Raw genomic sequence first — 13,051 nt, 5'->3', positions numbered from 1 at the left:
TCTTTCTTAGTCTTTGAGTGCTAATTACGTATCTTGTCTGCCCATATAAAAGAACTTATCTTATAGGTAAGAAAATATACAAAGGGAAGGCAAATCCTTTTCCTGCAACTTAAGTTCTAAGGGGAAGTAATATAAACAATCAATTAAAAAAAAAAAAAGACTGCATGTTGTTCCATAGTTATAGAAAAAATGTTGGTATATTACTTTGACCTGTCTGGTGTAGCTGCCAATCTTAGTCTCTCACCCCTGAGCTACTAGTCCTTTGCATCTGCAATTCCTCCTGGTGTTATCTGAAAGACGTACTTTTGTCAAGGTGATAACTGAAACAAAAGCGACAAAAGCTGTTGTACTCTGACACGAGGATTTAAATCGCGATCCTAAATGCATTTTTTTATTGTAATGGAGGACATAACGAATGCTAATATGAAAACTGAAACAACCCAAATTGTAAAATAATGGCTGCAACATCAAATTGCTGCCACTATTTAAATCCCTGCTATCATGATCTGACGACCGGGGATTAAGTGATTTGAGGCAATCAAAAAATTCTAAAATAAAAATAAAAATAGTGACAATGAAAGGATATTGCTTCAGCTTCTGGCAAATTTGGAGCATCAAACACCTTGCACACGCGCTGTTCACCTTTGCCTTTTCTGAACATCAACCTTATCGTGGCTGCATGTGCTAGCACATGCCCTCCGGCTGGTTTCTTTGGGTCTGATATAAACACTCCACCCCCAGGGTCGGCAATAACTGCAAGAAATTCGCTGTCTTAAAGATCCCTTGTTCCGCAGTTGTAATTCTGCCAATGGAAAATATAAGTAAATAGGTTAACGAGAGTGATTCGAGTACGTACCTTGGTTGGTCATGTAAACCGCAACATTGAATTCTTCAGCTATTTTTGTCAATCGGGAAAGCATCTGAGCCAATTTTTGCTGCGAATGAAAAAGGTTCATTTGATTAAAGAGGGTGTAATCTCAAACATACATATTTAAGTTGTAATAAGGTTTTTTCAAGATAATACCTGGCGCTCGGCAAGTTCTCCTCTCCCGGTGAAATCTACTCGAAAAAGAGCAATAACAGAATCCACAATCTGAAAATACGAGCGTAAAAGAACATCATTAAACAGATTCCATGGAATCAAGTATTATTGAATGATGTCGACAAAGCTCACCAGAAGTCTGAATGGTTCTTCAGACATTTTTGCTGCCAAACCCAGAAGCAGATTGTACTGATGCTCATATGTGTAGGCTCGAGCATAAACGATCTTTGACATAAATAGAAAACAAGGAATATGCTTAAAAATCTATTTATAAATTCAATTGATTATATATGGATATTGAAGCCTACATTGTCAAGAACAGCTCCTGGATCCATCCCAAATCTTTCTGCTATTGGTATAACTCGATCCGGCCGGCTACAAGTGTACGCAGTTAAAAGAGAACAAATAAAGTGAATTTAGTTGGATACTAAAAAAAATAGAGTAAACTACTTAATGATCACTCTAAAATAGGATTTGTCCTATTTTGGTGACTCTAAAATATTTTTTTAATTTAATCACTCTAAATAAAATAATTGTGCGAAGTAGTCACTATGTTAAATTTTTTGTTTTCTTTTAACGGATTACTAATACAATGCATTAGCACATTAAGTGACTGGCACGTGTTATTTTTTTGTTAATTTTTGACTAAAGTTTAGGGACCTCCCTATAATTAATCCAAAACTTTTTCCCCACAAACTTTTTAGAAAGTCCTAAACTTTAGTTAAAAATCAACAAAACAAAAATGCCACATGTCAATCACTCAACGGGCTAATGTGCCACATCAATAATCTATTTAAAAAACATAAAAATTTTAACAGAAGTGACTAATTCGAACCAAAATAGAACAAAGACTATTTTATAGTGACAATAGCTATAATTTATCTAAAATCTAGTTGGAAATACTTTGATAATATCCTATTCTTAGCCACTTCTCAAAGAAGAGAAACTAAAATGGGAAAAAAATATATAAAAGAAATCATCTTATTCCTTGATTTTTCAAAAATGTCGCCGCGGAACAAAACAATTATTCGTATATATGCGCATTTAGCATTGTCCTAAATAAGAACAAAAAGGATACAAAGTTCCTTCAGTATCAATGTAAGCAACTTTTCCACTCCCTCCACGCATGTTTGTAGGAAGCTGTAAAGGCAATAATATTCCAAGAGCCAATTTGAACAAATTAAAACCCCTTCAAATCAAACCCATTAATAAAAGACGCTTCGAGTATATTAAAAGCAGGTTAGCTCTATTACCTATTTTCTTTCTTTTATCCCCAGTTTCTAAGAATTAATAAAGGCTCACATTAAATCATGGATCACAAAGGTGAGATTAAAAACCTGTGTGGAAACGCATAGAGTATGTGCTAGCTGAGTTTTGCCGGACCTAAATCAACATTGTAGATTAGCATACAAGTTAATCATGCTTAGGGTAGGGATGAACCAGCAGGTAAATGATATCTATAAAGAAGAAAATGACAAACTATATGCTATTGTTCTTACCTAAATTCTCCAAAAGCTTCTGTAATAGCCGAAGTTTCTATCCCTCCTTTAAAAGTTAGTTATTAAAATCATTTAAAGAGAACTTTAATCAAAATATATGTACATGTATTAATATATAACTTGTCTCCCGTAAGAATAAAAGCACTTACCGCCTAACAGTTCATCAAGGGCTTGGCTTCCAGTTGTGATGCGAATCACAGATTTTCTCTACAAAACCAAAAACAAGAATGCCCAAAAAGCGTTGAGTTTTAACATAAACATGAACTAAAAACTTGAAATGAGAAAATAAAATTAAAACATGAAATTTGAACTTACTTTTAGTAGAGCATCGCTTCCAGTGATATAACCAAAGTTCTGAGTAAATAAAACATGAACAATAAAAGGAAATCAGAAAATTAACGAAAGGAAAAAAGGACCAAATCAATGAGATGAATTCAACTAACCACTATCTTCTCTGCTGCTTCACAGATCTTATCGACCTTAGCTTCAGATAAACCTTTGATTCCAGTCAAGTTCTGGAAAAAGAAAATGAATACAACAATTAAAAAAAACAGTTCCCGCCATAATACTAAAAAGTCCAAATGTGTTAATTAAATTTGAATTTACCTTCTTAGTATGCATCATCAATCCGTTACAAGTGTAGATCCCTGCATCTTGAAGCTTTTTCACGTCTCCGGCATTGATTCCTGCAGTTATCACTGCACCAAAAAAATTTATTGCAATTCAAATCTAATATACATAAAATTACTAAAAAACTATTTTCCCCGTTAGAAAATGAAATATCTGATGACGGAACAAAGAGAAATGTTCTAATTCATATATTTCCAGCGAACGATTTGCAAACGATATCAACGAACAAATGCTTATATATTGCAATTTACAACCGAGTTGAAACAGAGAATACCGCAGATCTGAATCTCAAAACAATGAAAATAAAACTTCTAGAATAGCATACTAGATCAAGCTAGTTCACTTAAAATCTAAAAATCTAGACATTGACAACTTAAAAATCTCGAAAAAGAGCAACAAGCGATCTACGTAGTCGTTCAAATCGCAAGCATAAGACTATAATGAAGATTTAAGAAAGCGTACAAGCTGATACGAGAAGATCGAGAAAGCATAAACAGCAGAAATTATTCAAAAATTTTCACAACAAATTAAATGCTAATTTCAAATAGGAATAGCAGATCAAGATGGAATCACAAACTTAAAACAGAAACAAAGAGACAATCTGGAGATTCAAAAATAGTTTACATTTGTCAATGGCTTCAAACAAATCCTCTTCATCGTCGATATCTTCTCGCTCCACCAGCTGCAGCTGACTCGCTTCTTCGGCTCTGCTTTACGTGCAAATTTCAACATACGATTTAAAAGAAAGGAAAATGTAAGAACTAGAATTTGGAAAAGGAAATGTTGAAATTGAACTTACTTTAGAGTACCGATCATCTTCGTTGCGGTAGAGAATATCTGTTCGTTTTTTCTTTTTTGGCGTGAGATTTGAAATGGGGATGTGAATTATCGAAGAACCTGAGAATTTTATAATAGGGCGGGAAGAGGGAGCGAGAAGAGTAAGACGGTTAAATTCCGTTAAACGACGCTTGAGATCCGCGTTTGGACGTGTAGGAGAGGGCTCAAGAGAGTAGGGAAGTTTAATCAATACGGTAGATAAATGAAGCGGGTATAATGTTGCCAGATCAGCATAGTAAATGGGGTCCACTTGAGAGGAAGAGAGTTCATTTTGTTTAATATGATTAATATTTACTATAATTAGAACTAAAATTTTAAATCTATTTTTTAGGCTCGAGCTTGGTCTAAAAAATAGTCTAAAATTTTATTCAAGTCCAACTCAAATAAAAAATGTTTAGAAAATATCTAAACAATAATAACAAAATAATAGTAATATAATAGTAAAATGCCAACAAAACAGTATCAGAGAAATTTAGGTAGATTCGGGCTAAGTCAAAAAACTCTTATCCAAGGTCTGATCCATTTAGAAAATATGTTTTTTTTTTTTTTGCCTAAGTTTATTTTTGGGCTTATATTTTATTCCAAACTCTTTCACTTTTTGGACGGGCCTTTAGGCTTGGACAGGTAGCTCGACTCATGACTAGATCTAACTATAATTACAATATTTACAATTATTTCTAAATGTAATTTTCTATAATATTAAAAATATTAATATTAAAAAATAATTTAACTACAATGAAATTACAATGTTTAAATACTTCATATAATAAGACATTCAAGTAATGTTGTAAAAATAATAGTGAATATTTAGTACTTTGGTAATGTATTTTTTTTATAAAGCTGCGTATTTTGTTTTTATAAACCGCTTTAAAATATTGACATGTAATCATTTATTATATCCTTATAAATACTTGTTAATCCCTAATCATGCTTGTGGAGTTCAAAACTCCAATAACAATGCACTAAATATTTTCTTTAAAATAAATTTTTTTCTTAATTTACTTTAATTTTATTAATATCATGTTAGCTTAAAAGTAATGATAAATATATAGTTTAAAAATATTTAAGATAATTTTATATATAAAATAAGTGTACATTTAAATTACTTTAAGTAAACCTTATTAAAAATTGTTGTTTTATTAATATTTAATAAATTAACATTGCTTTATACCATTATTATAAGTATAAGTTTTCTGAATTATATTTATATGTTAAGTTTTTAAATATTTATTAGTTTATTTTAAATTTTCAAATTTATGATACAAAATTCTAAAAATTCATACTAAAGTCAATAACAATACTTTAAATTTGATATATTTTAATCAATACGTCCAATAACTTAGAGATGCTCATAGATCGGTAGGGTCAGGGCCTAAGTATGATATTAACATATTTTATATTTACTCAAACCTGGTCCGACACGAAATATGAGCATAAAATTTTACCCAAACCCGCCCGACCATATTATATTTTAAATATTTTTAAATTTATATTTATATTACTTTATTTTAATATTAATAATTTTATTTTTTATTTATTGAAAATTTTATATAGTCATCTTAACATTATTTTAATGTTTACATTAGAGTAGTATTATATATTTAGTATATGTTTATTTTTTAATGCGTTATAAAGTATATAATATATAAAAATAATATAATATAAAGTATTATAAACTTAAACCGGGTTGAGTAGAGTCGTTCGGGTTTTGAATATTTAAGTTAAACCCGAACTATATTTTAAACGAGTTTAATTTTTGATTCAAAATCATTTTTCGAGATTATCTTTAAAAATAATTTACTTAATGATAAATAGTTTAGCTTAAAAGTGAAAGAAAAAATATAATAGTAAAAATTTAATAATTAAACTTTTTGGAGTTTGGTCGTTTGAAGAAACATTTTTTTGGTACACATAAAATGGAAATAAATATTTTTTATGAAATCTAAAAGTATACGACACTTTTTATTATGTGATTTATTTATTTATTTTACAAATTTTGTAATAATAATGAATTAGTATCACTATCACAAGATTCGGAAAATCAAATTTTATTAATATAATATATAATAGAAAACGACAATTATGGTTTTTTTTCGAAGCTTGACCAAAAAGAATTATTAATTACAAAAATGACCTAAATACAAAATATTGTACCAAAATGACCCGTTTCCTATAGTACATAATGGTTCTGCGATTCCCATTGGCTGCACCACCCCGTCATCATTGAGAAATCATTAGTTTTTCAAAAAAAAATTATGAGCTGTCAAATAAATTGACGACACTGAACTGAAGTGTGATTATTTAATATGTTTAGGGACCTGATGAAATAATTACCCCTTTTAGATTGTTTGAAAAAAAGGATGCAGCACCAAATTTAAAGGTGCTCATGGGTCGGGCCGGACCCAAAAAACGGGCTTAAAATTTTGCTCAAGCCCGACCCAAATAAAAATACTAAACTCGAGCTGGCCCAAATTTCAAATTTTACCAGATTTATTTTATATTATTTTATATAATTTATATATATAATACATCAAAAATACTAAAAATCAAAATAAGTATTCTCCAACAAATTAAAAATAAATTTTAAAAATATATAGACTTAAATGGCACAAGATAGATGCAACTTAACAAGCAAATACCTCTAAAATAATAACAAAATTAACAAATGCCTTTAAAATAATAACAAAATTATTAATAAAATAAGTTTTATACAATATCCAAACAATAACAACAAAACAGTAGTAACTAATAGTAATATGGTAGCAAAATAGAGAGAAAACAACAAGAAAATAACATTAAAAAACAACAAAAAAATAGGTTTTTTTGTCATTTAGTGAATTTGGGCCGAGTCTATTCGGGCCAAAAATACCTTACCCGACACCCGGCCCATTTTTTAAACGGGCCTTATTTTTTTGTCCAAGCCCATTTTTCGGGCTATATTTTTTCCCAAATCCTCCCTCATTTTAAGGCGGGCCTTGGGTGGCAAGGCAGTAACCAACCAGTGAGCGTGTCTAACCAAATTAAATGTTTTCTATTTTTTTATTTATTTGTATGTTAAGTTTGTCCCCTTTTGAAATTAAATTTAGATAGCTGTTAAAAACATAAAAATAACAAAAATAAACCCTCCTCATTTTTTTTATTTTTTTTAAAGTAAGCTTAAAAAACTATATAAAATTCTTATTTAATTATGAAAATAATCAAGATGCAAAATCTTGTACAAAAATAACTTGTTTCTTATAGTGCATGCTAGTGCTGCCATTCCCTATGGTGGCACCACCCCGTCATCATTGAGCAATCATTTAATTTTTTTAAAAAATAATTTTAGTGGTGTCGCTAGATAAATTGGCAGCACCAGACTGAAGTCTAATTATTTAAAACATCCAGGGACCTAATGAGGCAATTATCCTTTTTAGATTATCTGGAAAAAGGGCTGCCCCTTTTAAAATTAAAATTAAATAGCTTTTAAAAAGCTAAAATAAACCATTCTCGTTTTTTTTTTAATTTTAAAAGCAAGCTTAAAATTTATAAAATTCTTATTTAAATTACCCAAATATATTCCTAAATTTTTTTACTCAACTTTATCTAAATTCAGATATGCTAGGGAATGAATTGAAAATGTTTAAATTTAGATAAAATTCTAAAGTGTAATTGCTTCATCAAGTCCCTAAATATTTTATATAATCACATTTTAATTTGGCGCCTCCAATTTATCTAGCGACACCTTTAAAAATTATTTTTTTAAAAGAACTGATGATTGCTTAATGATGATTGAGTGGTGTCGCCAATGGAAATGGTGATATTGGCGTGCACTATGGGAAACATGTCATTTTCTTACAAAATTTTACACTTGGGTTATTTTCATAATTAATCAATTCTTTTGGGTTAATTTTGTAATTACAATAATATAATAGAAAACGACAATAATAGAAAAGAAGAAAAAATGGTATCGAACAAATATTCTGAATGTGGCAGAAAAAGAGGGAAAGTTCAATGCGGACAAAAGGTTCCATTAACACTTGCAATATAAAAACAATATTTTGAAAAAAGTGTTGTTTGCTGCATCTTTGAATTCAAATAAGGAAGATTCCCGGAAATTAGAAATGCAAAGCCTGCAGTCTAAAATTATTTAAATAATAAAAATATATTTTAAAAAAAGTTTTTTTGGTGAATAAATAAAATTAAAAATTTACAAGTATTTTTTAAAAATGTAATGTATTAAAAATATTAGTCTCACTAAATTATTAGTAAATTTACATTTTGGTCACTCGATTTTCAAAAGTTACAAAATAGTCATTGAATTATTTGAAAGTCTTTATTTAAGTCATTGAGTTGTTATTTAAAAACAAAAAGTCTGACTAGCAAGCTCCAAGCTACGGTTCGACAATCAGTATAATGAATCAGTATTCATCGACAAATAAAAGAATATAACTTAGATCCAAGTCGATCTGATGTTAATATCGAAGATTGGAGAATAAAGTTGTTAGGGTTAACAAATTCGTAATGTTCAAAGTTGTTTCATGAAAAAACTAATTTGTAGAAGAGAAGGGAATGAGAGCTTTTGATTGGTGTAGGCGGTGTGAATAGAGAATGCCATACAACATCAATTTTAACAATTTAATGACTTAAATGAAATCTTTCGAATAGTTCGATAACTATTTTGTAACGTTTTGAAATTGAGTGACTAAAACGTATACTTACTAATAATTTAATGACCTTAGGTGTAATTTACCCTTTAATATATATTGATTCGTTTTTTTATATTCACAAGCCAGATTATAAAACAATCACATATTTTTTATTTAGTTTAATTTCTTTTAGACTATAACAATAGTTACCCAATTATGCTTTAGTCATCTAGCTATTAATATTTTCGATTTAGTCCCATCCGTTTCTGTTAGATGGGTGATGGAAAGTTGACCTGGGTTTTTTTTTGGCTTAATAATAAGCTTGACCCTCTAATGTTTACACATTCTATCAATTTGATCCTAAATCTAAACAGTCAACAAATTTAACCCTTAATATTTACAAAATTTTTCATTTTAGTTCTAATTCTAAAAATTCAATAAATTTATCTCTCAAAATCTACAAAATTGTCAATTTAGTTCAAACTCTAAAAGTTTTAAAAAGTGAAATATTAAAAATAATAATTTTAGATAAAATATTATAAAATTTATTTAAAAATCTAAGAAGTATAAATAAGTTATAAATAGAAAACCAAAACATATGTATTAAATAATAAAAAATACAAAAAATGAAAAATATACCAAATGATTCAAAAGAAATGAACACAAAATAAATTTGATGAGTATTAAAGGAAGATGAAGTTCGACATCTCCATGAGACATGAAATCAACAAAGTTACCTTGATTCATTTTAACTCTTATTTTCAATTCCCAGACTACTAGGTTTCGTGGGATTTTGATTGTTTAACCGACGTACTTGGACCACTCAGTTTTGGAAGTTACTGATAACATGTCTAAATCGGGAAAAAAAAAACAAGGCAAAAAAAATGTTTTCAATGTTTTTCATTTCATAGAAAGATTTCACATTGCATTATTTTCACTATTCGAAGATTAAGTCTATGTATATTTTTAAAAAAGGAAAAAAACTCAAAATAATTGTTTTATACTAGTTTAAAAAGTTAACTTTTTTAGAGGAATTTAATTAAATAATAGGGTTAATATGTAGTTTGCCCTTGAGCTTATCCAAAAGTTTCTAGTTGGTATCTTAGCTTTTTTTTTTTTTGTACCTAGTTGGTACTTGAACTTATATTCCATCATCCAAGTTGGTGCATCCGCACTAACACTGTTAGTTTATGTTGATGTGGCAATGATAACCAATCATATAGTGACACGTGAACACCTCTTAGTATGACACGTGGCGAACATAAATAAAAAAAACTTAAAAAATATAAATTAATTTTAAGAAGTATAATTTTTTTTGACATTTGGACAAGTTCAAGTACCAACTAGGTACTTTTGAGGAAATGTGTGCGATAAAATACAAGTTTTGATATCAACTAGGTGCAAAAGAGCTCAAGTACCAACTACGTATTTTTCGATAAGTTGATCTGTCGTAATTTGGTATGTCAAACTAGACTCTCCATTACATTTAATGAACTTGTTTTCAATCAATTTTGAGGTATTTGTTGTGTTTTTGGTTAGTTTTAGTTCTTTGCATTAATAAGTGATTAGTGTGCGTTTTGTGCTATTTTGAGACCTGAGATTCCCAATTGGCATCTGGGGAATGTAACGAGGTTGGTGAGTGATATAGGGAGTCCACGGTAGCTCAAACGACACGAAAACATCACCTAGAAAGGGGTATTGCGATATTGAAGTATGGAAGTCGTGATTGTAATGGCCTAAATTCAAGGTTATCGGAACAATGGTTTCATAACCATAGATCCGATTTAAAGAGAAATTTATTTCAATATTTTTGCTTGAAAATTGATATAATAGGAAAATCGTATGAAAATATTGATAGAAAAATTTTACCAATTTAGTGATTAGATAGAAAAAGAAATTATTGAAGAAATTGGGTAAAAACAAAGTATCGAGACCTCTATCTCATAAAACCGAGTCAAAAATAATTTTATAAATATTTATGAAATGTTATTAATGTGGTATTAAAATTTCGTTAGGAAATTTTAATGTTTGGGTAGTCAATTAAATGAAAAGGACTAAATTGTAATAGGTGTAAAAGTTGCTAAAGTGATTAAATAGCTTAAGAGTCTAATGAGAAAGGATTTAAAAGGAAATTAGACCCAAAATTTATTTGGGCTGGACGGTAAGGTATGAAATCAGCAGAAAAATTGATAAATTAAGGGTAAAATTAGAATATTGCAAAATTAACTAAACAAAGCTAGGACTAAATAGGAAATATCTAGATTTCTCTTCATTTCTCTTCAATTCCAGCAGCTAAAAACGCCATAGGAGGGTTCTCTAAGCTGATATTTCATAATTTTTGCACCAAGTGAGTTAATCCTTGCCTTTTTCTTGTAATTTTTGTGTTTCTAAGACTTTTACAACTAGGTCCTACAATTAAATTCATTAGTTTTTGATTTCATGGATGAAATTGAAAGTCGCCATGGTTGAGTGCTGTAAGTTTATGATGAAATAGAATTAAATTAAAGCTTTAATTTGTTTATGAGATGATTTTATTAGGTAATTTCAATAGAAATTGATTTTTGGGACCTAATTGTGAAAATGCTTGGAATTAAAGTCTATTGTTGAAATTATGATTCCTAAAGGTTGTAAACTAGTTTAAGGTGACAGAATAAAATGTTAATTGAGAAAAATCAGCTCAATTGAGAGGCTAATTGAGTAGGGACGAAACTATCATTTATTAAAAGCTTAGGGGAAAAATGGTGATAAACAGTTTGCACAAAAACAGTTTGGACAGCAGCAGTAGGCTAACTTTGAAAAATCACCATAAATTGTAGAAATCGAATTAGAAGATGAAAAAAATATGTAATTAAAGCTTATTGAGTCTAGTTTCTTATAAAAGAAATAGTGTAAGCAATGGATTTGTAAATTTTGAGATATAATGAATTTTGTGAGACAAGGTTAGAATGAATTCGGGTTCCCCTATTCTGACTTTGAAAAAATCATAAAAAATTTAAGAAAAACAATTATGGGCTTAAATGTATATGTCTAGAATCCTTAATGAGTCTATTTTTAAGAGAAACAAACGAGAACATTATTTGAATTCTGTATCAAGAGATAATTAATTTTTAGTGAAGAAGGGTCAGAACTGTCGACAGCAGAACAGGGGTGATTTTAAAGAATAAACTGTACTTATTGGCTAAACAAAAAATTCTGAAAATTTTATGGTAAAAAGATATATGAGTCTAGTTTCAGGGAAAATTAATGGATCTTAATTTGGAGTTCCGTACTCAAGTTATAAATAATTTAGTGACTATGACTCAAGTAGACAGCTTTGAATGAACTATAAATAATAGTTGAATTATAGAGAATGTTGCATATGAACATGAAATGTATTAAATTGATAATTAAATTTATTTATTTAGATCCGAAAGATTCAAATCTGAAGCTAGATCGAGGAAAGGAAAAGTTCGGGATTAGTAGATTTTACTGTTTACAAACAATTATCAAGGTAAGTTCGTAACTTGAATTATATTCTTAAATGCTTGAAATGCATGTTTTGATATGAATATGATTTGAATGTTCATTATATGAAAATTTATGAAATATTGATAAATTTGATAAAAGGGAAGAAATCCGGTTGAATGAAAGGAAAATTCGATGGATCTCGAAAATGAATTGACGGTAAAAGGATCTAGCCGGACGGGTGATCCTATCTGATATAGCCCTCCGAAGAATATGTGTAAAATGGATTTAGCCTCGACGGGTAATCCGAATTAGGGTCTGAATGTAGCTCGGACTGGTAATTCGATCCAAGCTCATTAGAGTAATTATCGTTTGAGGATTTAGCTTTGACTGGTAATCCCGACAATACTCTATGAGTTTATATTGCAGGATTTAGCTCGACCTGGTAATCCCGCCGCAAGGTTGAGGTTTGCGGGAGTGTGCTCTCTGAAATGGAAATGTGCGCACATGAATATGAATTGACGGACCCGGAATTGTACATTAAAAGTGTACCTCTGAAAATCCATCGAAATTTCGATAAATTCAACAGGATAAATATGGAAAAATAACAAGGAAATGGAAATCATGGTATTGACGAGCTCATCAATCATGGTATATATATATTATTGATACATGGAAATTATTGTACTAACTTGAATGTTGAGTTTGTGCATGTTAAGGTAATAATGCATTGAATGGATATATGAATGTTTATTATATTGTATTGAAAATATTAGGTAAGTATAATTCTTGTTACATGAGCTTACTAAGCACAAAGTGCTTACCCCGTTTCCTTTTTCCCTGTTTTGTAGTGTTAAGAGCTTGGAGGTCGGATTTGGTGAGACACATCACATCGTTAACCTCGTGATTTCGGTATATAAAGAAACTTTATTTTGGAAATCAATGGCATGTATAAGCTAACAAAGTAAATGTTA

General features: G+C 29.5%; 1 protein-coding gene across 2 annotated transcripts; it reads right to left on the bottom strand.

The window, feature by feature from the left end:
- Positions 1 to 254: 254 nt before the first annotated feature.
- Positions 255 to 4,045, bottom strand: LOC108475796 (meiotic recombination protein DMC1 homolog). Of its 2 annotated transcripts, none has more exons than XM_017777774.2 (15): positions 3,971 to 4,045; positions 3,796 to 3,878; positions 3,148 to 3,239; positions 2,985 to 3,056; positions 2,857 to 2,895; positions 2,691 to 2,748; positions 2,542 to 2,587; positions 2,380 to 2,425; positions 2,121 to 2,182; positions 1,351 to 1,417; positions 1,175 to 1,267; positions 1,025 to 1,093; positions 857 to 935; positions 587 to 753; positions 255 to 299 (listed from the first exon to the last, which is right to left on the bottom strand). In XM_017777774.2, the coding sequence occupies exons 1-15, from the start codon at positions 3,985 to 3,987 to the stop codon at positions 255 to 257; spliced, it is 1,035 nt and encodes a 344-aa protein (XP_017633263.1). In that variant the 5' UTR covers positions 3,988 to 4,045. The 2 variants fall into 2 exon arrangements, with proteins under 2 accessions (XP_017633263.1, XP_052882353.1); XM_053026393.1 differs by lacking the exon at positions 255 to 299 and adding an exon at positions 306 to 307 and having other exon boundaries at positions 568 to 753.
- Between the last annotated feature and the right edge of the window lie 9,006 nt (positions 4,046 to 13,051).

The sequence above is a fragment of the Gossypium arboreum genome, chromosome 3 (genome assembly GCF_025698485.1).
Source record: "Gossypium arboreum isolate Shixiya-1 chromosome 3, ASM2569848v2, whole genome shotgun sequence".
NCBI lineage: Eukaryota > Viridiplantae > Streptophyta > Magnoliopsida > Malvales > Malvaceae > Gossypium > Gossypium arboreum.
This window is presented reverse-complemented; position numbering and strand designations above follow the sequence as displayed.